Source organism: Ambystoma mexicanum, chromosome 5q (genome assembly GCF_040938575.1).
Source record: "Ambystoma mexicanum isolate Mex_15411 chromosome 5q, UKY_AmexF1_1, whole genome shotgun sequence".
NCBI lineage: Eukaryota > Metazoa > Chordata > Amphibia > Caudata > Ambystomatidae > Ambystoma > Ambystoma mexicanum.
The window spans coordinates 1,192,238,489-1,192,254,861 of NC_090933.1; the positions used below are offsets into that span (position 1 = coordinate 1,192,238,489).

Consider the following 16,373-nt stretch of genomic DNA (forward strand, 5'->3'; position numbering starts at 1 on the left):
AATATTGCATATGTTTGTTGGCATTTGAAAGTCAGTATCAATAAAGCTCAACTTTTTCAGCAAGCAGGTAAGTAAATTGAATGCAGTCAATGATGGAACCAGACCACAAGATAATTGCCCAACTTAAACAGCCCAAACCCTTGCAAGGATGGGGACTTGTGCCCAAAGGTCACAGGAGCCATAATGTTTCTCCCCAGAATGTATCTGTAGGCAAGTTATAACTTACTTGTGTTGGTGATGGATCAAAATGCAATTTTAAAAAGGTTAAGTAAAAAGGTTCTTACCACCATAAAAAAGTGTAATGGAAGGTTTTGGAGACCAAAAATTGATTTATTCCCCAATGGTATCTAAGGGGGAGGGAGAGAAACCAATGCACTGTGTTTACTTACTCGCCTGACTCGGATATACCCAAGTGACTTGGTGGATCGTGTAGGGGTCCCTTAGGAGGTTGGATGTCCCACAGTTGGTTCCAGTGAGAGGTGCCCAGGAGCTGCTGGTGCAAGGATCCTGCCAGTCGGTAGAGATGCAAGGTGCAACCCCTGGCGATGAAGAAATGCAAGAAACACTGATGCAGGGCTCTTCAGGATTCTTCAGAGGGCCGGGGGGGGGTGACTTCCAACGGCCGCCTCCGACAACATGCGTCCTTCCAGACGCGGTCACATAAGTTTCTCTAGGACAGGATGCCTTGATGCTGAGAAATTGGGAGGAAAGCAGACTTCCAAAGTTCCACGTGCATCCACCGAACAGTAACGGTTCTGGTGAGGTAGCCCATGAGAGAGCAGGTCAGTCTCAGGGTGGTTGGATAACTGAGAAGGCGTTGAGTCCAACAGGGCTTCACCGAGCAGGAAAGGGATGTCTGGCCTCTTCAGGCTGCTCTTCTATGAGGGATGCTTGGCTCGAACACTGATCTGAAGAAATGGCTGCAGGAGTCCTCTTCTTATCCAAAATACAAGCTGAAAGCAAGTCCAAGCCCACCAATGGTAAGGATATGCACCATTCAAACACCAGTAGTTGTCCAATCAGGGACAACTACTGGTTTCACATCTTCACATCTGCCCCTCAACTAGACTTTCTGGCACCACGTATGTGGAGTGGGACTAGACAGTCCCACCCCTTTCCTGGGCCACACAGACACAAAGGCAGCACTAGACTGAGAAAGCAGCAGTTTTCCTGGGCAGGCGCATGGTCTTTTACGGGATTTCCTGACCTGGCAAGGCAGGAAAAAGGAAATGCAACAACCTGGCTTAAGAAGCAAGCGAAAATCTTGTGGAACGGCCGTTTTAGGGTACGAGCCACGTTTACTTGCCATAGGCGGTAAACGCAAATGTGCACACTAAAAATAATCAATAATTTTAAGAATTTATCTGCTGGCACTAGCTTGTCTTTAGGCACATATAAAAGTCACCAAAAATCCCAAGTGTAAAACGTGAGGGGGATTTATCCCCATAGCACTGCAAGGTGTTGTGTGGAAGGGTAAAAAGTACAAGAATTCAAAAGGAAAACAAAAAGCTTCCCAGACGCGACAGTCTGAAGGACTGATCAGTTTCCCCATAACACTGAGCAAAAGGCAAGAGAAACGGAGCTGAAAGCTTTACTTCCCTTCAAAAAGTCAGAGAATGTTTAAAAACAGAGCAAAAAGAATGGAGGTCCATAGAAACTATGGAGAGACAGTTACAAAAAAAGAAATCTTTACTAAAATGTAGTGATTGTCTTTTCTGCAGAGCAGGACCAATTGGCTTCAGCTTTTATGACTGGAAACTCTGACATTTTCTTAGTTTTTTTTTAAAAATCGTATGGTCTTTTGGAAATCTATTCAATGGGATATAATAGATATGCCAGCTTCCTGTGACGCCCCTTTGGGTTTTGCTTTTCTTGTTGGGGATGTTTCAACCATCCTCCACTTTGCCTAATAGTAGAGAGTCCTTCACCAGCAGTCTGTAAGGTTGCTCAGCACCCTCTCTTTAATAACGAGATGACTCGTCAACTGCTGCTTGGGAAACTGTCCTCTTAGTTGGTTGCTCACCTGTCGGAGGTTGATGTAGACCGCATTCTGAAGGAACTCTGAAGCTTCCATGCTTCTCTTCTGGATTGCTAGGACCCTCACAGCTTTCACGCACGCTTCTAGCTCAATCACACCAGCATTCTTGTACTGTTTGGTAAAAAAACAAAGATGAATGACTGTAGAGGTGCGCAACAGTTGCTGAAACAAAACAAATGTGCAGCATCACAGGACTATACAACCAAGAAATATGGATCATAATTTATGAAATAATGCATCCATTTTCTAGTCATCTTCTGAGGAGACAGCCCAAACTCTTAAAGAAAAAAACAGCTCAAACTTAACATGGTGGTCCTCAGGGAGCTGCTGGGTGTGCAGTCTGGCATTACTAGATACTCTACACATGCACTAGATTGCACTTGCACTATGCCGCATCTGCCAAAATGCTCAGTCTTGGAGGAAATTCAGGAAATTTACAACCATAATATTCATACAAATGAAACACAACAAGAACCTTTCTGATGGGCACACCACAAACATATTTTGAAAAAAAGGTGAAAAATTATTTTCTGTAAACAAAATCAGAAAATAAAGCAAAGAAGTGATTCAAGCTCACAATGGGGATCGGGGGGAGGACTATATTACCATATTACATGATGTTAAGATCTGCCTAATCTGTTCTGGAACCTACAGGGTTAGGAGCTATGAAAGGTAACTGGTTATATCATCATTCCCAGCACTCATTCCTTTGTTACCTTGCCATAGTAGGAGATTGCCTCTTTATATTTCTCAATTATATCTTCAGGGCTCAGGCAGTTCTTGGCCCGCCCTATTTCAGCACTGGTGTCTGCATTGATTCCATTTGCAGTTAAAGCACCTACAGAGTTACAGTAAAATACAGTGTTAAAAAATAAAATCAGATACCAAGAGTCCAATAAAATTATATTTTCTTTCACATAGTGCCACATTTTCACCAGTTATAACCAGTTTGTTTTGGGAGCCAACACACCCAACTTGGATGTCTTAAATTAAGCAACTTTGAAGACTTCTTGGGGAGCAATGCCATGTCAATCCTTAGAATACAGTAACATGCATTCGAACAGATATCAAAATCAAACACTGAGAATCCAAAGAGAAATCTACAAACCTTGGGTAAATTATACCTACTTAAAATCACTGACTGCAATTCTCTGGATCACCAAAACTATATTTGCTGTGGGTCCCTCAAAAACAATAGGATTTCTTTTTGCTGTGGTTATTTTTGTGGCCAGAGTAATTTCTACTGAAGTCCCCCTGCCACTGCAACCCTTCTTCCGAAGTGCAGCCCTAGTAGCCCATATGAATACTAAGGCAGGGGTGATTTTTAAGCAGCCCATTTTTGTCCCACAGTGATTAATCACCCTACAACTAGGAGTGTAAACTGGTGGAAGATGTCATTTAATTTTGGCTTCAGCAGTGGTAGTTATTCTTAACAGTCCAATGCACCACCATGGTATATTTTGTTTTGGGGCATCCATTTGTCTGGACCAGGATGCAGGCCTAAAATGGCAGATGAACTGATGTGGGCTCACTCTGACCCTAGCGTTTGAACGGGAGGCCCAAAAAACTATCAGAAGAAAAATCAATCTAAGGGAGCAATAATGGAGTGAACGATTTGCTTTAACATATGGAAATTAGGACTGGGAGGGTCAGTCGGCTCCTTAGAACTGGAACGCTCTCGACCCCACCCACATTGAGTCAGTATTGAAAAGACAAAAACCACAACATTTGAATACATTACAAGTATCAACTACAATTCCATGTTCCCTCTTGGCTCCCACCTACACAGAAGTCTAAACACAATATACATTAGTACGCCCTACTGGTTAGTACCTTACCCATGACCATCCTAAGTGTAACCCCATATGAATTGCCTGATTGTACGGTCAGCAGAAAATACTCCATCCTGATTGGCTAAAGTTATACGTTTAACATTTACTAAAATGGCATTCCCTCATTGGTCAAAACAAGTTTATGTACTTTCTGATGTGCAGTCCCACCAAAACAACCCAATCATGTAGTGAGAGTGAACAGTGAAGTCAACAATTAGACACCGTAATATCCACTCCCATGAGCTCAGCAATTTGGTAATCCAGACAATTCTCGGGCCTTGTAGCAGTGAACTCTGCAACTCTCGTTTTTGAAACACGTTGCTATCCCTAGCACACATTCTTCTGGCCATCTCTTGGGAAGCAGGTGGCTTCATAAAAAACGTAACTGAGGTTCCACTCTTTGTAAATATGTATTCATACTACGAAGCCATTCTATCACAGTCCCAGTTGTCCCAACACTTCCTAGGGGGCAGCAGAACTACAATCTGGTTTGATACTTTGGCAATGACTCTGCTCAGACTTCGCTCACACCAAAATATTTCCTTCATATTGTACTTCTCTATTGTCAAGAGCACAAACCGTTATTCTACATTTCACTCACAGCTCCTGACAAAAGCTGGGCCCTGCAACAATAGCTAATATGTGTGCCGCACCTTACCCTTCCTACAAGGGCCTGCAAGGCACGCAGAAAACTCGCTGGGGGAAGCAGGAATAAAAGGTTATTAAATGTAAGTACAGACCCTGAGAACGGCGGCCTATTGCCCTAATTAACTGAAATCCACACACTCTAACAGGGCCTTGTTCAAAATGGCAGGACACCGGCTAATGTGGCAAGAGGCCCTTATGCTTAAGAAAATCACCAACAATATCTTTGTTGCCCATCATTCTCCCCCCCCTCCCATCCCCAATACACTGTAGCCTAGTGCTCTCTAGAATGTGGCAAAACTAAATCCAATTCGAAAGTGGCCTGAAATGCTGTGACAAATGACAAACCACCCCCCCTCCGACATAAAAAATGACCAGATCTTCATGTGAATAAAATTTCCGCAGCTTCCACTTCCCTTCACATTTAGGGCGTTGCACCTGCATCCCAAAACGTTCTACCCTCTAATGTGGTTTAAATTTGGTTAGTCTGTTTTCTGACCCAAAGAAGCCCAATACACATCCGGTGTAAGTGGAGCATGTTCTTTTGTACAGCCAGCCTCCAAAACACTGTATGTTTATGCATGTTGTCTAATTTGAGTGATTGGACTTATCTAAGGGAGAGACTGTACATCCCTCAGGTGAGTCGATACTTACCAGAATTGCAGGAGGATTGTGTGACGAATCTGGACTATTCTTCCCTTCTCCCCAGAGGGGAGCCATGCCATTTGAGGCTAGAGAGGTGGGCCCGGTATGCGAAACCCTCCCTAGGGATATGGGAAAGTGGAATCTCACTGGGAGGGCCTCCCCTCAAGGGGACAAGGACTCCCATTCCTATGAGGAACTCCCTATCAAGAAGGCATTGTCTGCTTACATGGGAATTGAAAAAAAAACGGTTGTTCCATCTGTTTTGTATTCAACAAATATTGACATTACTTCAATCGCTTTGGCTTCAGGTAATGCTGGATTCCACCTTAGCTCAACAGTCAAAGAGCAACGACACACCCCTTTAGTTTGTGGCGGCAAACATAAAAAGACGAGGAACCTTGAATGGAGGAGAAAGAATCCTACTCAGTGGCGAGCCTCTGACGGGAAGACGTCCTGGAGGGATGAAGCCACGCCAGACTGCAGAGCCAGAGGTAGCGTGGAGATCGCAAGTGAGACGCCAGAATGCTGGCATCTCAAGATGCAACAAAGCCAAAGCAAAGAATGAGACGGGGCGGAATAAGAAGGACCCTCTCGCCTGGCAGCACGACCACACCACAGCTGCGGTGTGCCTGGGGTCCGTTAACCGACACCGAGACCAGACCGCAGCAGAGAGATCAGATCACCGGCTTCCGCATAAGAAGACTAACAACTGGTGATCTGGGCAGAGAAAAAGAAGCCAATGCTCCCGAGAAGGTAACGGCGGGGAGAGGGACAGACTGTTGTGTCCCCTAGTGCCAGAGAAGCCAAGAGGGTTATGGGAGCCTGGAAAACTCGAGCACTGGACACAGACGGGCACCCAATCGAGATCCTGCTGAATTAAGCATTTCAGGAGGGCCACAGGGCTTTGCAGAGCCCTAGAAAACCATCTGACATTGATATATGAGGTTGGAGAAGCCAAAAGGGTTGTGCAAGCCATATAAACCTGAAAACTGGATACGGGCAGATGCCCAAGAGAAATCCCGCTTCAGTAAGAAGATCAAAACATCAGAGGGCTTTATGAGTCCTAGAAAACCAATCAATATTACTATAAAAAGCCAGGGAAACCGAAAGGGTTACGGGAGCTCGAGAAAACCGAACATTGGACACGGAGAGATGCCAAAGAGAGACTCTGTTGGGCTAAGCACATCAGAGGGCAAAAGTCAAACCAAGAGCAAATCCAAAAGACAAAACCTAAAAGGGGAGGAAATGCACTGGGAAATGTTTTTTTCGCTTTTAAGAACGGAAATTATTGAATGTGTGGCTTGTCATTCAGAATCTAAAAAGAGGATGGAGAACTATATTGTGAAAAATTTATGAACTTTAACCATTTGATGATCATTATTTGGGAAGAACCCAAGTAGTTTGGTCAGATGAAACCGAACAGAAAGGCTACGGCTCTTTGTTGTTATGTTTTTCTAAAGTGGTAGGGCCAACTAGCAAGTAGGTTTTGGACTGAGGAATATATTGTTTTGGACATTTGACAAGCACCCTTAGTTTAGTTTATTAGGTAGGAAATAACCCTCATAGAAATAGAGTTAGATAGTTATGTTTCTTATTATTTAAATAAATATCCTTGAACATGCCAAGTCCTAGACCAACTCCTTCTTCTGGTTCACCACAACTGCTTCAAAGATTGGCTGCTGCATTTGAGGACCTGGTTTGGCCATATTGGCTGGGCCTTGGTTCATTTGTCCTTGCTCCAGTTTCTTCATAATGCTGCCGGAAGTCCTTGTTGGGCATCTCCAGCGCTCCCTGCCTGTCACTTTTCTGGCTGGAATGATTGATCAGGTTCCACAAGTCTTCCCAGTGCCTACCCAGTGGCTACTGCGGATTCTTCTCTTCGTCTGTCTGGGTCGTCGCTGGTTCATGGTTCAAGTCCCAATAAATTAAGCTCTATTCTACATTTACCAGGTTCTTCAGTAATTTCTAAGACAAATCCTCAATAACTGGCACCATATGTAGTTGTCCCTTCATCCTGGGGTCCTCCTATATTCCTTGAAATCATTTTCAGGGGTTCCATGTCTTAAAATCACAGCAGAAATAGCTGTGAATAGAAAATATTGTGGCACAAATGCTGTTGTTTTGCTGCCACAATCATGTAAAGGATACAGGGGACACCCCTGCAACCCTCGGACCCATTATACCATTTAAGAGGAGCGGGGGACACCCCTGCACCCCTTAAATGGTATAATGGGGTACACCTTTACTGGGTCAAACCAGAGCATTTTTGCTGCAATTTTCTTTACCAGTGACATTTTTTGCCACGATTTTATTACCAGATACCTTTTCAGGGGTCACCTAGGGCCTGGGGTGGTGGGAATGTGCTCCTCCTTCAAATATACGGACACTTACTTACTTCCATTGGCCCGATCCCTGCAGCTGGCCGAGTTTGGAACCTGGACAATAGGCTCTTAAAGGGTGCTCATTCTGGTGTATGTTGCTTCTTTGGTTAAACCTGTGAGGTAGAACAAATACTAACCTGGCTTTAAGCCAGAACAGCAGCCTGCCTTTTAATTCATATAGGGAACACTTTTACTAACTTTTAAACTCCTCCTAAAGTGACAATTTAAAATTTTTCACAGGTTTCCTCTAGGTTCCCTGACATTTTACACCAAAGTCTGGATTGTTAACGGCCATTTATTAGGGACTTTAAAGTACATAATCACTGCACCACACACTTCTATTGAAATGTATTGGGTTTTTGTATCCAACTGGTAATATGGTAGCCACCCATTTCTGGAAGTATGTCTGAGACATTGCAGGCTTGGTATAATAAGCCTAATTTGTATCGGACTTTTGATGGTCCTTTGGTCATGGTTTAAATTGTTTTCTAGGTACTAGACTTGGGTATATGGTTTTCCTGTGGTTTCCTGTTCTACTGTACACAAGGAGCTGCGTGGAATTACTGTGGCTGTTCAATGGCTTTTGTGGGGCTTGATCATTACAAGGTAATGTGTGTTGCCTATGTCTACAGATTCCTTTTATTCCTTTTCCTCCCCACTCCTTCGCATTATAATGAACTGAGTTACCATCGGGAACGATTCACAAATTTAACTTTAGGAGTTAGAATGGTCTTTCCTCAGGCACGTTTTTTGTTTTTATATATGTTCTGTTCTAGTGTGCCCAACTAAAGTACTAATGTTATCCGTTTGATCTAAGTGCAAACGTATAAAAAACAAAAAGGGTATATGTCATCCTCATTTGGGTTATCTATTGTGACCAACTGCATCCATGACCAGCTTTGTTTCCTCCCTAGCCCGGTTGCTCTGCCATTGCTACCCACAGAGAGTTTGGCCTATCTTTGGAACGAGCGCAATCTTGCCCTTAGTATAGACCGTTTCACAACCCTCAACAGAGGGCTGTGGAAAAATCTTCTGAACAATAACTATTACACAGAGGTCTTTGCAGCGAACAGCTATGCCCAAGGTAATATCTCTGGCAGCTCTTTAAAAATTACCAGAGCGGGGCGTGGCTCGGAGCGCCAGTGATGCAGTCGCTCCCTTGAAGCGCCGCCGTCGCAATTATCATGTGGTTCCAGTGAAGCTCCGTGATCGCCAATATCATCTTTGGTGACCGGAACCTCTGAAGCACGCAGAGGTTGAGGTTGACCGGCTAACGCGCGCACGCGTTATGCCTAAATTTGACTCTCAAACCCAGCAACCAGCGTCCTCCTAGGAAAACAAGATGGTGGACGCCCGCTAAACCTAACTAGCGGAACGGGACAAGATGAGAGAAACTGGCAGAGGACGAAGAGGAGGGGCACATTGACAGCCGACAGCGCGAACAGCCGCGGTCCCACCTACGGAACCCACCTGGGGCCCAGAAGGAGGCAGAGCCGGCCGCGACCCTGGTGAGAACCGCGGCTGCAACTATACCTGCGCAGCCACCAGGGGCCCTCTCACCCCCGGAACCCTGTCGTCGGAGCGGAGCAGCGACGAGACCTTCCCCAGCATTATCCGTCGGCCACAGGCCCAGACCGAACTTAAGAACAGGGGGAATGGGGGGCGCTGTTGAGCAGCCAAGCAATATGGCTGCCTAGCCAGTGAGCTCTGTTCCTGCCCAGCAGAATCTGCTTTGTATCGGCGCTAATCCTTATCATCCCCTACCGCTACTGCCACGATTCTTCTGCTGCTGCTTTCCTCTCCTTGTGTCCGAAGTCTGGGGTGGAATCGGAGCCAGCATCCTTCGTATTAGGTGCCTGGGCCAGCGGCGGCATCCGGCCTCCTTGCGTGGCCGCTCTTGCCCGCTGCAGCGTCGGCCGCCGGGCCCCTGCCGTGTTCTATCTCTGGGCACAGTCATCTGCTGACTACCTGCGGCCCCTCTGCTTCGGCTGTATCTTCTCTCCCACTTATGCCAGGCGAGGCAGGGCCTTGAGACACCCGCCGCCCCGGCCGTGTACGTGTGGCTGGCCTGCTCGGCGCGACTGCTCCGACGGCTGCCTGCCGGGTGGAGTGCCGGGCCGTTCCTGCGGCCGTGGACTGGGGTGGAGCCCGACGCCCACTTGCATACATGTGCGGCTCCCCCGGGCTGGAGGATCGGGGGCCGCCTGAGCTGTGTTGAGGGGCAGCGGGGTATTCGCTCGTTGGCCTGAGGACACGGAGTTGCCGTGTGAGCGTACCTGCTTTCCCCACCACCCATGCAGCGGCGTCTCCGGCCTGCAATGGCCGCGGGACGTGGGCGCTGCCCCCCGCGGCAATGAACAGGATTGGCCCCATTACTCCACCGAGGAGCTATCAACGCTGCCCCCCCCCCCCTGTGGTGCACCTGTGCTGGACTCAGCCCTCGGCGGTGTGGATTGCGACATTAACCCCTGGCTGGCCGCGGCTCCCGTGCCTCATTGGCCCCAGTCCTGCGCCGAGGAACATACGGGTCTAGCCACCCTAAAGGCTGTAAGGTGGGTGCTGGAAGCTGTTCTATGCCCTGCTGGGGGTCCTCCACCCACCCCGCTACTGGTATTTCGCCCAGTGTGTTGAGATACAGCCCAACGGAGACTGCCTAAACATAAGCCTGCTCCGCTCCCCTCCAATTCTCTGTGCCCACGGTGCCTGTGGGCCCCCGCGGTCCACCCGCTGTGACTTACTATCCTATCACTTCCATGGCCACCTGGAGGGGCCCTGTCTGATAGGACTCCACATATTCAGATCTCCCAGATCAGATAGTGGGGATCTCCCACTCGGATCTGCTGGTTCCAGGGGGCTGCAGAAGGGGGAAATCATCCCACTATCTAAACGCACGTAACTGTGAACAGTTTCACCCGTTCAGCCCTGTGGGGATACCCTGCCTGACTCACTAACGGCTTGCAGCCCTGCGGGCCCGGGCATACTCCTAGCGACACAAATCACACAGGGCTCGCCTGTCCTCCCCCGGCTCTCTCCACCTGCAGTGCCTGTGGCCGCGACAGGGCCTCAGCGTGGCCAAGCACAATACGGTGCGATCCAGGCCTCCTCCACCATCTATATCGTCGTGTTGGCCCTGACTCTTCCCCAGAAGAATGTCTAACAGATCGCGTGCCACTAGCAAAGCCGGGGCTATGGACAAGTTCGCCAGGGCGACACCCCAGGGAGACCAGGCATCGCCCGCTACAACCCAGAAGGAGGGCGACCTTCTGCCGGACCCCCCGCAGCCGGACTTGGCCACTATGATGGAATCCATGGCTAAAAACTTTGCAGCATTTCATGAAAAGCTAGATGGCATTAATGCGAATGTGGCGTCATTGAGGGCTAAGCTTGACCAGCACGGAGCTAGGATTACCGAAGTGGAGCAGAGGACTGGCACCACTGAAGACAATGTGCATGTTCTGCAAAACACAGTGTCAGAGCTCGTCCGAGACATGAAACAGTTCAAATCTAAATGCGATGACCTCGAATCGAGGTCGCGGAGAAATAACATTCGCATAATTGGGGTCCCCGAAACTGCACTCAAAGGGCGCATGGAACGAGCAGTGGAAAAAATCAGAGATCTCCTGGATGACCCTGATCTCTCGCCATTCTTCACGGTCGAAAGAGCTCACCGCTCCTTGGCACCTCGGCCGCGGCCAGGGGACTTCCCCCAGACCTATCATAGCAAAACTGCTCAGCTATAAGGACAGGGATCATATACTCCGCCTGGCCAGGGAGAAGGGGGAATTAAGGATGGATTCACAAGTAACCAGGAACTTCCCCGATTTTTCAGTAGGTGTGCAAATGGAGAGACGCAGATTCGCTGGGGTGAAGAAAATGCTACGTGATAGGAAGATTGAATACGCTATGCTTTTCCCCGCACGCCTTAAATTCACTCATCGTAACAAGCTCTATTTCTTCACGGTCCCGGACGAGGCTGTAAAGTTCATCGAGGCACAGATTCCACTGGCAGAGCCGCCTGAGGTCCCGATGGACAACGACTAGAACTGGCCGCTGTCCTCCCCTTATGAGTTAGTCCTGATGCCCGTTAATACATGCATCCTTGCTCTGTAACCTCATTTATGTTAGCCGAGCCTCTGATTATGTTGTTTATTCAAGATTCGTATCAATACTGGTGGGCGGAACGGCAGCGGTGGCCCCCACTGCAGCTGCAATTCCTGTAGAATCTAAATGTTTGTATCTTCGCCCCGGTTGGGCTTTTTTTCATGCATTGCCAAGTTGGGGATGGCATCCAATAGTTCACTTTAGGGGTGGGTATTCACACACTGCTAGCTGGGACAGGGCGGTGAGTTGGAAAATTGGGGTAGGTTATATTCAAAATGGCGCAGGGGTTAAGACGGGTTACACACGATGGCAACGGTGCAGCATGGCAGCACTCATGGAGTTTATCAAGGGCAGTGCCTTTGCTTGGGATGTCCCGTAGGCTGCCTACATGGCGATTAAAATGATGTCATGGAATGTACGTGGCCTGACAAATTTCACGAAATCTCGTAGGATTGCGGCCTACGCACAACGGCACAGGGTCAAGGTTCTCCTACTACAAGAGACACATGCCCTTAAACACCTATCGTCAAACATTGCACAAACTTGGGGTCTTAACAGATATTTCACCCAATACTCCAGCCAAGATAGAGGTGTCCTGACTCTCATTCACAAATCTATCCATTTTACTCTCCGCTCATCGCACATTGACGCAGAAGGCAGATATGTGATCCTGCATTGCACCTTGGCTCACGATGAATGCTTACTGGTCAACGTATACGCGCCCAACATTGACTACCCGAGTTCTTTGAGGGAGTGACGGCCATACTCATGAGATACATAGATGTCCCCATAATATGGGGGGGACACGAACCTAACACTGGACAGTTTACTAGATAGGACGACGACCAGTCGCAGACCCACACCACGAGCGGCCAAACGTCTCCTCTTACATATGGATTCTCTCAATTTACATGATGTATGGAGAACGCTCCACCCCCATGACAGAGACTATACTTTCAATTCCACTGTGCATGACAGTTCCTCGAGAATAGATCTGTTTCTACTCTCTGGCAGACTGGTGGGGAAGGTCTCAGATGTCACGATACTTGCACGCACGCTATCTGATCATTCCCCTGTACTCCTACAAATTCAACTCGGTGACGCAGTGCCGCTAAGACCCCACTGGCGCTTCAAATCCACCGCCCTATCAGACATTGTCTTTAAAGCCGAGATCCTAGCCGATATAACTACATTCTTTGAAAAGAACAATACAACCGATACACCCGTAGGGATTCGGTGGGAGGCGTTCAAGGTTTATATCAGGGGGATGTGCATCTCTAGAGAAGCTGGGGTCCTGAAAGCTATAGGGCAGGCCTTAGCCAACTCGGAAACCAAACTCAAAGCACTTGAACAGGACTACCTGACCACTCAGTCCCCAATGACCCTAGCTGCAATCAGATCAGAGCTGGAAAAGTTTGAGTCACACGCTATGAGGGAGGTACAATACTATACACGCCCTGTTGCAGCCCGTAGATATGGGGAGGGGGACAGACCGGGTAGAACCCTGGCCAGGCTAGTGCGTGCTGAGACTGGTGGGACCCGCATTGACAACATCATAGATGGCAGTGGAGTGAGGCGCTGGTCAGATCAGTCCATACTAGACACGTTCACTAGCTTCTAAGCCAATCTGTATGGTCCCCAACCAGAACACTCTGCCCAAGACCTAGACGACCTCCTTGAGAGCATCCCTATGACCCTTATCTCCCAAGACACCCGGGAAATATTAGACGCCTCATTTACCCTGGAGGAGATAGTTCAGGTGATATCGGACCTTCCCAAAAACAAGGCGCCTGGCCCGGATGGGCTCACTTCCAAGTTCTACCAGGAGCATGTGGCTATACTAGCGCCTGTGCTACACGGGGTCTGGGCCGAATCACTTTGTTTGAATTGCCTCCCCCCCCTCCCTTAGAGAAGCTTTAATAACTGTCCTCCCCAAACCTGGAAAACCCCCGGACGAGTGTGGGTCTTACAGGCCCCTGTCCCTTATTAATACCGACACGAAAATCTTTGCTAAGATAATTGCTAACAGGTTTCTCACTTTCATGTCCCACATGATCCATGAGGACCAGTGCGGTTTCATCCCTGGTCGATCCACAGCGCTGAACATCCGCCGCCTGTTTAATGTGATGTCCAGAATTGACCCAGGCGCGGACGCGGTGGCGGTAACACTAGATGCCCAAAAGGCTTTTGATATGGTCTCATGGCAATATTTGTGGGCCGTGCTGGAGAAAATGGGTGTGGGTCCAAAAATGACCTCTTACATAAAACTGTTATACACGGACCCATGAGCTAGAGTTCTTGTAAACTCTGTTCCCTCCTCTCCCTTTACGCTACACAGGGGCACTCGTCAGGGATGCCCATTCTCTCCCCTCCTTTTTGCGTTCGCTATGGAACCCATGGCTGATCATGTAAGGGGTCGGCACGGCAATAAAGGCATACGATTAATGGATGCACCAGAGATCATCTCTCTATATGCAGATGACGTGCTCCTGTATGTCAGAAATCCTTCTACATATTTGGACCCGATCATCCGTGATATCACCAAGATAGGTACGTTCTCAGGTTTCCAATCAACTACTCCAAGTCCGAAATTTTCCCTCTTACTGTGGCAACCCAACAACCGTCTTGTGAGTACCCTCTACGCTGGTGCCCGGGTGGGGTTAGGTATCTCGGGGTACAAATATCACTAGCTAAGGCCTCTCTATTGACAGACAACTACGAAGCAGCAGCCCACCTAGTCTTCTCCAAGTTCTCCAAATGGCGCAATCTACCTCTATCCCTAGCGGGCAGACTCTCTCTAATAAAGATGGTAGTGGTCCCCAAACTCCTGTATGTCTTTGCTATCGTGCCAATCTGGCCTGGGATTCAATACTTCAAGAAGCTCCACTCGGAGTGCGCACAATTTCTCTGGCATCCAGGCTCAGTCCGCAAGAAGTGGCAACACATGACGCTGCCCTATGACAAAGGGGGTTTCACGGCCCCAGACCTTCGCCTGTACTGGAATGCTGCACAGGCCCATCATGCCTCCCCATTGGTACACGTTCCAGAATCCGCCCATACACGTAAAACTTGAGAAACTCCCAAACATGGTGCCCTGATCACTCCAATTCTCCACTCGAAATGCTGCAGTATTATAGGCTTAGAGCTGCAGTACGGACGATGTGGCGCTCATGCCCTATTGAACCCCCAGACTCTCCTGAAGTACAATATATAGCAAATTCCGGAGGTGCCAAAAGCATAATTTCTAATTTGTACAAAATGCAACTGAATAACATTGCGGACAACTCTCTTAAACCACGCGAGGCTTGGGCTAGGGAACTTGGAGTGGAAATCACAGACGATCTCTGGGGCATAATGTGTACACACACACGAAGGGTTTCCCTAAGCGCCAGATTCCGCTGCATACAATTTAAGCTCCTTAATAGGCTCTATTACACACCGTATAGAGTTGCGGCATTCACAGGCACCCCGACCCCTGTGTGCCCCAAATGCAAATCCTGTGAGGCAGACCATGTACACATGTTCTGGGCTTGCCCCGCCCTCAACACATTCTGGACGGCCGTGACAGAGGCACTCTCCGAAATAGTTGGTTCTCCGGTGACTATGGAGCCACTTGCCATACTATTTGGTGCTTGGGAAGGTGAGAATGTAAAGAAAATGGCAAAATTTGTAAATGTAAGTATTATGGTGGCCAAAATATGCATATTGTAATGCTGGAAGCGCCGTAATCCTCCCACTTTTACGATGTGGCTGAAAGCCCTTACCTGGACACAAATGTGCGAAGAGGAATACATTGGATCCCTACCTCCGACATCTTGCCCCAAAAATGTCTGGTCGGAATTTTGTAGCTATTTAAATGGCAGAGATGAAGTGGAACTGACCTCATCTCCCCTACCAGGACAACCCGACATGCCACGGGTGATCTAACTTCTCCTATTGGTTTTTGCTTTTTCTTTGTGCTTCTCGACGCCTCCCCGCGATATTAGTTGTTATCAGCTTGTGATGTATAACCTAACCATGGTGTGGTGCTGATTGTACGGTTATGTTGTCAGCTCATTGCTATTTAATTTGAACTGTGCCTGTCTTGACCTTTATGCCAATAAAAAGTTTAAAAAAAAAAAAAAAGAAGAACAGGGGGAATGCCCTCGGCCCCTTAAGCAGCGCAGGGGCACAGCCCAGAACCTCCGGAACACAGCCTCCTCTCCCCACGCAAAGAGCGCAGACCCTTCCCGTTGAAGGGCGCCGAGAGCACAAATTCACACCAGCCCAGCTGAAGCACTTCCAGCTAAGCCCCATTTAGATACAAATCCTCACCCCCCACATTCTTCCTGGGGCGCCCCGGCCCACATCCTCGCCCAAGCACGTTCATCCAGCGCTCAAAGCAACAGACCTCTGCTGCCCCCTCCACGCAAAACGCCTCACGACAGCCACCACTGGACACACTTAATCAACCAGCCCGTCAACACTCAAGAAGTCGCAAGTCCTGATCCTTGGGGGTGCCCACCAGGAGAGTTCACCTACGAGCCCTCCTTTACACTCTTGGGGCTCCCTGGTGGCCGCCGGAACCTCCCCAACGCGACCCCTCCATACAACCACCATGTCCAGGCAAACGAAAAAGACGGCAAAGCCGCGGACATCCCCACTATGTTTGCAGGGGCGGACAAAGGCAAGAAACAGAACCCCCTCAAAATGACAACACAGAAACAGCCGGAGGAAAAAGACACTCTTGCC

The 16,373-nt window shown here is 48.4% G+C and overlaps 1 protein-coding gene across 2 annotated transcripts in view; it reads right to left on the bottom strand.

Moving 5' to 3' along the window:
- TRAPPC9 (trafficking protein particle complex subunit 9) overlaps window positions 1-16,373 on the bottom strand; it is a 3,490,818-nt gene that overhangs the window by 3,294,631 nt on the left and 179,814 nt on the right. For both annotated transcript variants that reach the window (XM_069621680.1, XM_069621681.1), the window contains exons 6-7: window positions 2,755-2,876; window positions 2,024-2,149 (exon numbers count right to left, since the gene is read on the bottom strand). In XM_069621680.1, coding sequence (XP_069477781.1) covers window positions 2,024-2,149; window positions 2,755-2,876 — 248 coding nt within the window. The remainder of the gene's footprint in view (window positions 1-2,023; window positions 2,150-2,754; window positions 2,877-16,373) is intronic.